The sequence below is a fragment of the Heterocephalus glaber genome, unplaced genomic scaffold (genome assembly GCF_053883595.1).
Source record: "Heterocephalus glaber isolate CG9 unplaced genomic scaffold, H.glaber_assembly_v1.0 deba00000621, whole genome shotgun sequence".
NCBI lineage: Eukaryota > Metazoa > Chordata > Mammalia > Rodentia > Bathyergidae > Heterocephalus > Heterocephalus glaber.
The window spans coordinates 17,611,307-17,623,872 of record NW_028258153.1 but is presented as its reverse complement, the minus strand read 5'-3'; the positions used below and the strand labels follow the sequence as shown (position 1 = coordinate 17,623,872).

General features: G+C 39.8%; 1 protein-coding gene across 1 annotated transcript in view; it reads right to left on the bottom strand.

The window, feature by feature from the left end:
• Klf7 (KLF transcription factor 7) overlaps window positions 1–12,566 on the bottom strand; it is a 90,824-nt gene that overhangs the window by 37,689 nt on the left and 40,569 nt on the right. The window contains exon 2 of the mRNA XM_004851152.3: window positions 11,715–12,345. Within this exon, the coding sequence (XP_004851209.1) occupies window positions 11,715–12,345 (631 nt within the window). The remainder of the gene's footprint in view (window positions 1–11,714; window positions 12,346–12,566) is intronic.

The following is a 12,566-nucleotide window of genomic DNA, read 5'->3' as shown; positions in this document are numbered from 1 at the left end:
ATGTATTAATTTCATGTAAATGCAAGATATTATCCACAAGCCAGGGAACACATGCTGTACACATCAGAGGAATAAAGCCCATAACGGGAAGTCAGAGAGTTTCCTTTACTCTTTCAAGGTGAATAAGTTGAGAAAATCCCATAATGCTTTCAATCCATTTTATTTTGTACTTCGTGTGTCAAGAAGAATCGGTACAAAAGAATTTAGTCCATTTAAGAGATAAAGTGGCACTATCCTTCACACATTAAAGATGCCATTTTGTTATTAAGTTAGTAACTTTACTGTTTGTGCAAATTCTAGTAGGGCCCATATCAAATTTTGATAAGCAATTTTCAGCCCATTTTTTTCTTAAGACCAAATTCATCATAAGTCATCAAATGTCTTATTTCTTTAAACATAGGGATACAGAGAAAAGGGACATCAAGGCTCTAATGTGTTTTCATAGCTAAAGGATTTAGTTGAGAAAGCAGGATGAGAGGACGCAGGTGCCAGACATTGTGCAGAATTTGCACTTATGCTCCATTAATTGCCAACATATCTTCCTCTCCCTTTTCTTTCCCTCCCCCCATTAAATCCCTCTGGAAAACAGCAGAGCAGCAGGCCCAGACTGGTACCCAGCAGCAACACCAGGAGCAGAAGTAGCCAATTACCCTCCAGAATACAAAGAGGGGGGTGGTGGAGGGAATGATGTAGTTACCTAGCAACCAGAAAGAGCAGAAACAGCTGTGTAGCAGGCCCAGGCTGGTACCCAGGCAGAAACAGGATAGCCAATTAGCACAGTGTATTTAATGCTGATGTGGTTTCCTAGTAACAAGCTGTACAAGTCAGTCTGTTGCATTTTCTCCCCCTCCATCCTCACATTTTCCTCAATCGTGCACAGTATTACTATTCGCCCTAATTACTGTTTCTCCACTGCTTCAAGCAACCATTATTTTGTCCCTAGAGAAATTGGAAGAACTCAGAAAAAAAAAATCTTCTGTAATGACAGTATTTAGTTTCAAATTTAGTTTAGCTGTAAGCCTTGAGACACTAAACAACAACAACAAAGAATGGAAAAACAAAAAAGCCAGCAAACTACCCCCTGCCTAAATATATAAGTAACCTACAGTACCTTTTCTGCATGCAAGTATATTTACATGTGAGCAAAACAAAAATATGTAATAATATGTATTGTCATTTTGCCATACACTACATTTTTCAAAGAGGTTGAATCCACTGTGTTCTTGAATTTATTCATATTGATTTTCTGACACTCTCTCCTGAACACCAGGAACATAAAACGTCTTATTACCTATATCAGAGAGGGGAGATGTATCTTTTGTTGCTCTTTTTAAAATACCAACACTAATTTCAACAGGCTCATGACCAACTGAGAATTCAATATGAGAAATCATTACTTCTTTTCTACAAGTTGAGGATAAGTAAAGGATGTTGCATATCTCATAATAAGGTGATTGAAAACAACATGTAGGCCAGGGATTTAGGTCAGCGGTTCCGCCGCCTGCCTCCTAAGCGCAAGGTCCTGAGTTTGATACCCAGTTGTAACATGTCATAAGTTCATAATCAAGTAATGAATTCCACTGGGGTGATATTAAACTACATGAACACACAAAATGAAGACAGAAAACTTTCAAACATGACTCCTGGACAGATATTCTAAAGTATATTTCCAACACATCTTGCCATTTGCCTATATCAGAATGTAGGCCAGAGTCCTACTCATTTGTACATAGATTATATAGTTCTCTATTTCTTATGGTATCCATCAGACTCCTAGCACCTCTTACTTAACACTGGCTTCAATATTATAACAATCTATAGTCTTTCCATCAAAATAGCCCTGAAAGAAAAAAGCACAGGCCCTACAGAAAGATTTCAGACACCATAACACACCTCACTGGGCAATTCCCCACCACAGAGGAAAAGGACTTTATCAACTGAGGATGGCTTCTGCCTTCTTATCTGCAACAAAAGGATTGATGACTTTCATTATCTTCAATGCATGTATTCCATCCCAACAAGCTTAGATTAAAAAGAATTTTATATTGTTCACCTGAAAACAGTATGCACCACTTTAGTGAATTCCATAAATTAAACATTAGCTACAGTAATGAAAAGAGATACATTCTGAAAGCTGAAACGACGAAAGTCTATGCTTCATGATACCAAATGAGTAGTTTATAATATAAAAGTTTCAAATTGCAAACACATTTTATTATACAAACAAAAATACAGTAAAAGGAATCTTACCAAATACAGATAAATTTGGGAAAATGAGGACATAATTATGTGTTTTGCAAGGTTGGTACTGTATTGGGACAAGTGCAGAGAGGAAAATCAAATGTATGGAGAGTGGGGTTTGAACCCACATAGATCTAAAGTCCAATGCCTTAACCACTTGGCCACCCCCATGTCTAATATAGATAAATTTGGAAGGGAAAAAAGGAAAAGATCCAGAGTTCAAAAATGAAGAGGTTCTGCCAAAGAGGCTTGGTGAAGGTCAGTGCTCAATCTAGGCTCATTGGGAATTGGCAATGCGACACCCTGGTCTTCCATTCACTAAAGCTTATGGGGTCAAGTTCTTGGTCAATCCCCAACTCACCTATCTGCACAGGCATGGATGGTGAACAAGAAGGTAAGATAAATATGGGACAGACCATGGTATGCTTGTCACTGTAGACATTCCTAAGTAATTTAGGTGATTCATGCTCCATTGTGTAAGCTAGTCAGGTCCTATCACGGATGACTAAGTATGAGAACATTCTGGGAATGGAGAATAACTCCTGCACTAGTTGGCCAAATAACCAACACATTAAAAAGTCACTACTCTTTGATCAGTTTGATGGTCTTGCCTCTGCCAACATTTAGCTTGATAAATGTCGTGACAGTACATTATTTGAACAAATGAGGCTACTCTTAGAAAAGGAAGAGTAGAAACAGGGAGTGGGGGCAATCTGGGGATGGAACACAGCGGAAAATGTATCTCCAATTTCCAGCACACCCCCATCGTGTTTCCCTACTTGCTGGAAGTCTCTTGAAATTTTATTAATAGTCTTTCAACATTGAAAATAAAGAAAATAGTAAGAAGAAATTCACATGTCACACATTGGTTGGTGGATGTGTAACCTACCAATCAATAATGTACTGTTGGGCCAGGGATTTAGCTCAGAGGTTCCGCCGCTTGCTCCACAAGCACAAGGACCAGAGTTCAATCCCCGGTACCAAAAAATAAAACCCCAAAAAACAATGTACTGTTATTAAATCCTGCTTTTGAGGGTCAAGGAAGAGAGAGAGAGAATCAGGTCAGGTATGGGGGTGGGGAATGCAGAAGAAAGGAATAAAGGTTTTAGGAAACAGCCTTGCCCAGAGGCATCCGGTTTGCCTCCATAGGGAGGGGACAAATAGAAAATGCCTGGAAGGGCCAGGGATTTAGCTCAGTGGCACCACAACTGCCCTGCAAGCGCAAGGTCCTGAGTTCAATCCCCAGTATTGGAAAAAAACAAAACAAAACAAAACAAAACAAAGAAAATGCCTGGATGAGAAGGACATGGCTTTCTCTCTGGTACCTGCATAGCTTAGCAGAGCCCACTGGTGGTTTGATTCCCAAACTCTTCCACTGCTGATCAGAACTAACTCCCTTATATGAAAAGTTTTCTGATGATCCGTTATCCAGGTTTCAACTGTAATTTCTTCGGAATTCAAATGGAATAAATATTTTAAAAACACATTATTTTCTAAATACCTTTTCAAAGATCATTCCCAACTTTTGTAGAAAAAAATGTGTTGATTATATACAACTTTCTTCAGTTCTCCTTTTTTCCCTAACACAAACAGAATCATTCCATCATTGTTTCAAATTCAGGAGAGCATATGAAAATTATTACCCACCAACAGTAAGTTTTTATAACATCACCTAAGCCTTCACTGTTTATAAAGTACCTTTTAACTTTCCTCAAACCTCCTGTATAATATACAGGATAACCATGATTATGATGAGCATTAGCACTAACAGATATAATGTCTCTACATTTTTTATTAAAGAGAGTAATTGCTCTGAAGTTCACACTTGGTTGCCCCAATGTCAGCTTTCCATTTGTGCAGACTTCTCATGGTCCATTTTTCCCTCTATCAAACAGAACTGGTCAACTCATAGAATTTATAAAATTTTATTACTTCCATCACCTTTTCTGAAAGGAACTTCCTTCTTTCTCTTTTCCTTCTTGCCCAGCTCCCCAATCATATTTTAGTCACTTGCATCAAAAAACAAGACTCTCAGAAAATGGGGAAAGAACAGTATCTAGAATAGTGTTCAAATATATTAATTCTTTATGATAAAATACTGATTAATTTCATGTTTTACTGTCTTGACTCTTATTTTAACATACTTATTTACTGTGTGACTAGCAATTATCCATTAAAAGGACATCTGGAATAGGCGTTCCACTGAGCTTACATTTATTACTATATTATAATGATAAAATAAATGTGCTTATTGTGTGTACCCTGAGTTTAAGCCATTCTGCTCAGTATGTGTTTACATAAAATTATCTTCATAAATGTTAAGAGCTATCATATTACCAAATTATCATGTGGTTAAGTTCTAAGATTTTCCTGAATCATAAAATTTTCCCATCAATTATTTTCCACTACCTCATTTCACATACCCTCTTCTTTCCAAACTCCTCTTAAGCTCATGAATATGCTAAATCCAAAGCGTTAAACTCTCTTATTAAACTCGCTCCACTTTACAAACTGAATGTATACCCCTACTCCAGCTTCTACCCTAGAATTTGGGCTCTAACAAGTTTCCGCCTCAGTGCATGGATAGACTTCATTAGCAGCCACATGTCTCAGCATATTAAAGGCCCTTTAATGTCTTAAAATTGCCCTATTTCAGTTACTAATGTATAAGTTCAGAGAATTTTCATCTATAGCACTGAAGAAGTTGAAAGTGGGCAGTGGACCCCCTACAGTTGACACTGAAGAATTTAATTCCATCCTGCTGACATGCCTGACCTTGAATTAGGTGTTTTATTTATATAAATTCATGTATTATCACATTGGCATCATTTAAAAAGAATACCCCACCCCCACCCCCATGGAAATGAGAAGACAGGTAAACAGGTCTCAAAAACAGACTTGCAGATTACCTACAGCAACCCCAAAGGGAAACGAGATGGAACAATCTGATTCTCAACCACCTGGACTCCCTGAACTGGCAACAAAAGAGGATCTGGGAAAAATGAAATCAGAAATAATTACTCAGATAACAGCAAAGATTGTGCTCATGGTGCAAGACATGATTAATAAATCTTGAGAGGACACAGATAAAAAAATAGAGGAGCTGAGGAACATGATGGAATCCCAACATAGGAAACAAATGGAATCCATAGAACAGATACAAACACATTTCCAGGAGATTAAAAACTCCATTGAAAGTCTGCGCAGCAGAATGAACCAATGTGAGGATAGAATTTCAGATACAGAAGATAAGATTGCAATTAGTGATGAGGAAAAGAAAAATTGATTTAAAATTGTAAGGGAACATGAGAAATCAATCCAGCAGCTGCTAGATGATCCAAAGAAGAATAACATAAAAAAAAAAAGAAGAATAACATAAGACTGATTGGAGTCAATGAAGAAAGAGGAGAGAGTGCAGATGACATTAAAAAACTGTTCACAGAAGTGATGGCAGAAAACTTCCCAAGGAGGGGAAAAGAACTTGACATAGAGATAAGTGAGGCATATAGGACTCCAGCTAGCCTTAATAAAAAAAAATCTACACATAGGCATAAAAAGAATACCCCATGCAGAAAGAGAAAAGTGACATTTTACTCCCGAATCTTCCATGCTGCCTCCTAGTACTGGTAGTAGCCCGGCACCCATTCTCTTGTACATTCTTAGGATGGCTTGGCTTGGCTTGCCTTGTCCTCCTTTGATTGTCACTTGATGGCACACATAATGTCTCACACCTATGGGAACTTAACACCAGTTTCCAGAATGACTGAAAAAACAAATAAAAGAAAAAAGAAGCAAGATGACCTATTACATAGGGTGCAAGCCTAACATACAGAAAGGAGTTCATGGGTCAAATTTTCATTCTGCCAGTGGGGGGTTTGCATAGCCCGGGCTAAGCTACTTTCACATTTCTGGTCTTCAGTTTTCCCTATAATGTGATAAGTGTTTGTCTTTCTTATTTCATAGGGATACAGATTAATTTTGTCATTTTAATAAGTGAACTGAGGTTGTCACAAGAGTTTCTCAGTAATACTAAGGTTTAAAAACCTGTAAAAAATAGTAATGATCATAATAATAAACTGTAAAAAATAGTAATGATCATAATAATAGTAGCTACAGGAACAACCACAGTAGGCTTGGTAACAGAAGACTCCTTTCATAATGGTCCTTAGTCACTTGATGAGGCAGTCTGTTTATGGACCTTCTTAACTTTTCAGTAAAGTAGTTTTCATTGCCCATGTGTATTTAAACTTTATGTTTTTCATATACTCATAAGAATAGACTATAAAAAAATCTATCTCACTATTTTTCCATCATTAGCACAGAAGTTAAGAGCTTAGACTGGAATAATACTTGGTGGTTCAAATCCTTGCTCAACCACCTATGAGCAGCAGATGCTGGGCAAATTACTTGACCTGTCTGAGTCATCTCATTTTCCTCATCTGTAAAACAAAATAAGAGAGTACCTATGTCACTTAATTTGATAGTTAAAAGGGTTAATATTATAAAAGACACAAAAAGTCCCTGCCACGCTGCAAGTGTTTTATGAAGTACCTGTGGAACAAGTATAATAAGTAAATTATATTTCAAATTTTAAAGAATTTTCATCATGTATGTGATATAGGCACTTTTGTTTGTCTCCTAAACACTATACTTATCCTTTTATTTCAAATGTTTTTAGCCACATTTTCATCTGAAAACAAACTACAAATCCTCATTAAATTTAGATTGTTCCATCTCGATTCAAAAAGACCTGCCCCAAAGCAGATGTAAAATGCTAAGCAGATTGCACACTTGTATAACCATTCTATTTAAAAAGCATCCTGTTACGCCCTTTGTGCAAAAACTATCACCAGAATTTAGTCTTTAGGAACAGCCCTCAAGTGGCAACTAAGCAAACATGGCTTTTTCACAGTGACCAAGAACTCAAGATTTAATTGCTGTTCTGTTTCCTCCTTTGATATGAATTTCCAAATTCAAAAAGTCCACTCAATTAGCATAAAGGACCATTTCAATTTCAGGCTTTTCTTTCTTCTGAGAAAAGATCAAGAAGAAATGTGGAAAAAGTTCTTTCTCTTTTTGCACAGAAAGTACTAACATTTTAACAAACTGCGTTTTGCTGAAAATAAGCCTCATAAAGAGGGCTTGATTTATTTTATTACTGGAAGTGAAGGTTTTCCTTGCATCACAACATAAGAGTTATTTAGCTAATTCCAAGAAGATAGATAAAACTATGATTGCAGGGGTTGAATTATTGAGAAAGAAAAATATATCATACAAGGACCAGAAAACAGTACGCGATGAAGGTGTGCAATGATTTGGCTGCTAAAGGGCATTTTTATGCTCATACCAGCCCTAAGTGCTCTTCCCAATGAATCAACCATATGCCCATTTCCATGTGTTGTTTTCCACTACGATCCTGATACTTCATTATAGCCCCTTTGTCTCATTCCCTGTCTCAGCTTCTTTCCCCTCACTCCTAACTTTACCTCCTTGGGCAACTTGTATTTGTGCCCAGCTACCGACTTGAACATCTGCTACCTTAAGAAAAAGATCACCTCATTGCTTAATATCCTCCAGGATAAAAAGTTTGGAGGATTCAGCATCCTCAAAAAACAGCCACAGAAGGGGAAAAAATGCAAATCTTTTCCAGCTGAGTAAATTCTGTCCATATAAAGACTAAATGAATAACACTTTTAGAAATTCCTCAATGCACACAAATCCATGTCCCAATTCATGTATTGTCTTTCTTTATGCAGAGAAGGTAGAGACCCGCACATTTTATTTTATTTCATTTTTTCCAACTGTCTCCTTTGTAACACATTACCATATAAAAGAGATATGGCATATATATATAACTCTCCAGAACAAAATGCCAGTAGCTCCCCTCTCTGGGATGATATTTTCTTTCTGCCCCAAAATTCCTCTCCAAATGAAAGATGAGAAATATTTCCACTGAATGAAGTGAGTCTTGTGCTAAAATAGTTTGCCTCAATCCATCCAGCACCCATTTTTGAAAACTTTGTTTCAAAATTTGGTCAGCAACTCTTGCTACTCCACTCCCTGTACCAGCAGCCTCTTTCCCATCTGAATTCCCATTGCCATATACCTTTGCCCTCAAGCTTTTACCAGTCCATTTTCTTTATATGTTTGCACTTAATTTGATTTCATTCTTCATGCTTTTTCCATTATTCGGAGTTCATCCACACCACATAAATTATCACCTTTGTTTTCAGTTCCCCATGTGCCCCATTTACACCAATTCCAAATAAATACTTATGATTCTCATCCATTTAATCCAAATTAATTCATTTTCTCTCTCCCACCCTCCATTCCCATCCCCACCTTCCCCTCTCATCAATTTCTCTTTCCTACAGCACCTAGCTTTCCTTCCATGCTGTCTGTGAGGAAGGTTTTACAGGCAAAATGCTTCCTGCCTTGTCTCTGGAAAGCCAATTTCTCCATTCCTGTGGGCTGATGCTTGCACAGCCAGGTCTGTGAACACTATCACCCCCCACCTCACTGATCAACCACTGGAAACAGAGAGAGAAAAGCTTCTTAATTTTTTGTGGCACAGGTTGAATAACCCTCATCTGAAATGACTGGGACCAGAAAGTTGTTCAGATGTGGGATTTCTTTTCTGATTTTGGAATACTTGCATACATATAATGAGATACCTTGATAGGACCCAAATTTGAACAAAATTCATTTATGATTTATATTCACTTCATCTTCATAGTCTGAAGGGAATTTTATACAAGATTTTTAGTGTGATTCCATTTTGACTGTGACTTGTCCCGTGAGATTGGATGTGTAATTTTCTACTTGTGGTGTCACATGGACTCTTCAACGTTTAGGTTTGGGGATAGTTTGGATTTTGGATTTTCAGATCAGGGATACTCGATCTGTATTTAATTCTGGCCAACTGGCTCATTTCTAGTTTACAGAAATCTGTTTTTCACTCAATTACCACTAATCAGTGGTAATAATAGTAACAACTGCAACAATTCTATTGCTATTTTTAATGAATTCTTACTATCTGCCAAGTAATTTGTTTTATCTTTTCATCAATCTATGAGAGCTATATTAAAAAACAACAGTAATAACTACAATGATCCCCACTACTGCTTGAATGAGTTCTTACTATCTGTCAAGTAATCTGCTTACTTTCTCTTCAAAACAATCTATGAGGTAAATGCAACTGTCCCTATTTTACAGCTGAGGAAACTGAGCCTCAGAGAAGATAAATAATTTAAACAGGTCATAAATCTAGAAAGTAGTAGAGCCAAACCCCGTCTAGGTGAGTGCAAAGCCCTGCTTGTAATTACCCTGTATGCTGCTTTTCTAACAACGTTTGGCTCCTCCTTTAGTCAATGCCCCATGAGGGGGAGTCTCTCCAAAGCAATCCACCTAAGGCAGGTGGCTGCAGGTGCTGGTTACCATCATAGGCCCTGCTTTGGTAATCATCCTGAGCAGACAATGATAAAAAGGCAAAACACCACGTAAGGCATCGGTCATAACAGTTACCCTTTTGACACTTCTGCAGGGAAAGTGGGATAGAAAGAAGAGGAACATTCTCTGCACTCCTCCAGAAGAATCCCCTGCTACTCCCGGTGCTGTCCAGCTTCCACACAAGGCAGGATGTAGGCTTTCTTAATGTGATTCAGAAAGGTGTCCATAACCATGAATTTCACAGCCCCAACACATCTCAACATTTTTGCCTCATCTTGCTTTCTCTGATTTCCTGAGGGGTTGAAACAAAAGTGAGTCAGGCATTGAAGCCTGGGAGCACTGTGATGTCTTGTCATTAACTTAGTCACTGACTTCAGAAAGAAGGAAATATGGATAAATATTAATTTTAGAACAGTATCAGAGAAGGGAAAGAAATTGGCAAATACAGGAAGCCTTGGTCTTGGTGTATGGGGAGTGGAGAGGTGGAACCCAAATTCTGATGGAAATCCAAGAATGGAACTCTACATCTGAGACACAGGATTCCAAAATTGTTAGGAGACTATCCCAAAAGTAAGAGCCAAAGGGAAACTAAGCTAGGAATTACCAGCCTATAAGCCTACATCCTGCTTGTAAGGAAGCAACATCAGTTCTTATCTCATAGGAATAACTTTGATCTTCAAAACAGTGATTTCTTCAAGTCACATAGTATGCCTTCCTACTTTAGAAAAGTTCTTCAGCACTGTACAAAGATATTTCATGGACTACCAAGGTATCAGAGTGGAAAGGAACCTTAATAGCCAAATTATTTGACAAACGTGGAAAATGAGGACTAGAGAGATAAAGCAACAAACTCAAGGTGGCAGAGCTAGTTAGTGTCAGTAAGGACTACAACTCAGATTGCTCTGATTGTCCAGTCAGTGAACTTTCCAGTGCACTCCTCCTTGGTGGCCCAGTCCACAGACCCCCAGAATACCAGACCCTGCTCCTGCCTCATGTGCTATCACACACTTCTCTCTGGGAACGCTCTTAATCTACCACTTACACGTGGGGGATTTTCTCTATTCAGCTCGCAGTGTACAGGCAGTATCCAAAAGCCACAGAAGTCGTACTCTGTTAGTGACCCACCTAAAAATCACCACTCTAAGTAATTGCTCCTAGTAGCATTCTAGCAGACCAAGAACAGGTGCCTCCTCCAAGCGCCAACCTTGAAGAAGAGAACAGAGACCAGCCTTATGGAAAATGCCAGTCTCTCTCTGTTCTGTGTAATCCCTTTTCTTCCAAATGATCCTATTGCTCAAAAGATCAATATGACTCTTGGAATTACCACAGAAGCCCTGAGTACAATGTACAGTGCCCATCCCTCCACCACCCACCCTTACCACACACATAGCAATGTAATCACTTTAGCAACTTCTCAGTAACAAGCTCATTAAAAAGCAATTCTGCCATCTCTCCATAAAGCACGCGCCAGAGAACAATGCAAAAGAGGAGATGCCAATTAATTATAGAATGATCACATCTAATGAACTCTGAAACCCTCCTGCTGCTGGTGTCTTTGATGAAAAACCAGGGATGCTGGGAAAAGAGTGAATAAGGACAGCCTAGCTGCCTTGTTTAACTGTGAATGCTTTCAAACATTTCTCCCCAGATTTCCATGTTGACCAAACCTGCAGTGCTACACTCTACGACAATGACAGGAGTGCCAGCGAAGGGACGCGATCCTGATATGGCACACCAGAGCTCCCTTCCATCTGCCTCAAAAGGCTGGATTTTAGGCCGTGCTTGGAATTGCCTCTGCAAACAGCTCTCAGCCAGCCAGTGACAAACCCATGACCAGTATTTGGGGCATCTTGAGATTCCTGGGGCGAGAATTAAGTTGTTCTGCCGTCCCACCCCAGCCCTCCTCCCTCTGCACCCTGCCTATTTAGCACGAAGGCCGCTTCTTAGAACAGAGCAGCCCTTCCCACCGCGCAGCAAAAGCAGGAAAGAGGAAGAAACCACGTGCGGCCAACTTGTACCACTACCTGTGTGAGTCCTCTGGTGGGCCTTTAAGTGGGAGCTTTTTGTATAAACTTTCCGGCACCCGTTAAACTGACAGCGGTGCACCCTCTTCTTGTTTTCGGGGCATGCTTCAGCCCCTAGCCCTCCTTGTTCGCTGTCGCTCTGTCCACTCTTAACTGCCCCAGCTGGTGCCACGGCTGCCGCCGCTGCTGCCACCCCTCCCACCTTTACTGAGCTGAGCGCAGCCTTCTTGGCCACCAGTTTCAACGTCACCGTGCCATCCACGGCTGAGAGAGTCTGTGAGGTTTTGACTAGATGGCGGCTGAGCTCAGGAGACGATGGGGGGGTTAATGAGGTCACTGCGTTGAGCTGGGCCTGGTTGACGGCTGTGTAGCTGTCCAGAGAAGAGCTGGTTGGCTGGAGGCTGAGGCAGGTCTCAGAGAGCAACTTGTCCCGAGAGAGCAAAATGTCCACTGCGGAGCTCTTCTCGCAGATGGTGGCTTCCACTGGGAGCAGCAGGGGGTCTAAGCGCCGGAAGCTTTCCTCAATGCACGGGGGAGGAGAGGCGTGGAGGAAACAGTCCAAGTCCTCACCAAAGGTCTCCGAGATCCGCCTGGGCTCTGTCTGTAGGTAGCGTTCCAATTCAAGGCATGTCTGTGGAGAGGAAGGACGGGGAGAGAAACAATCATCAGAGGCAAAGAACACCAACAGACCACGTGCTGTTGGGCAGAGGGGCAAGGGACAGAGAATTTGCTGGTTGTTTATAGCAACTTACTAAAAATATAATTTCTACAACACTCTGTGGCAAGGAGCAAGGATCCCTTTACAATGGTTTAGTATCCCTCACTATAGGATGAAAAAATAAGTTCAGACAC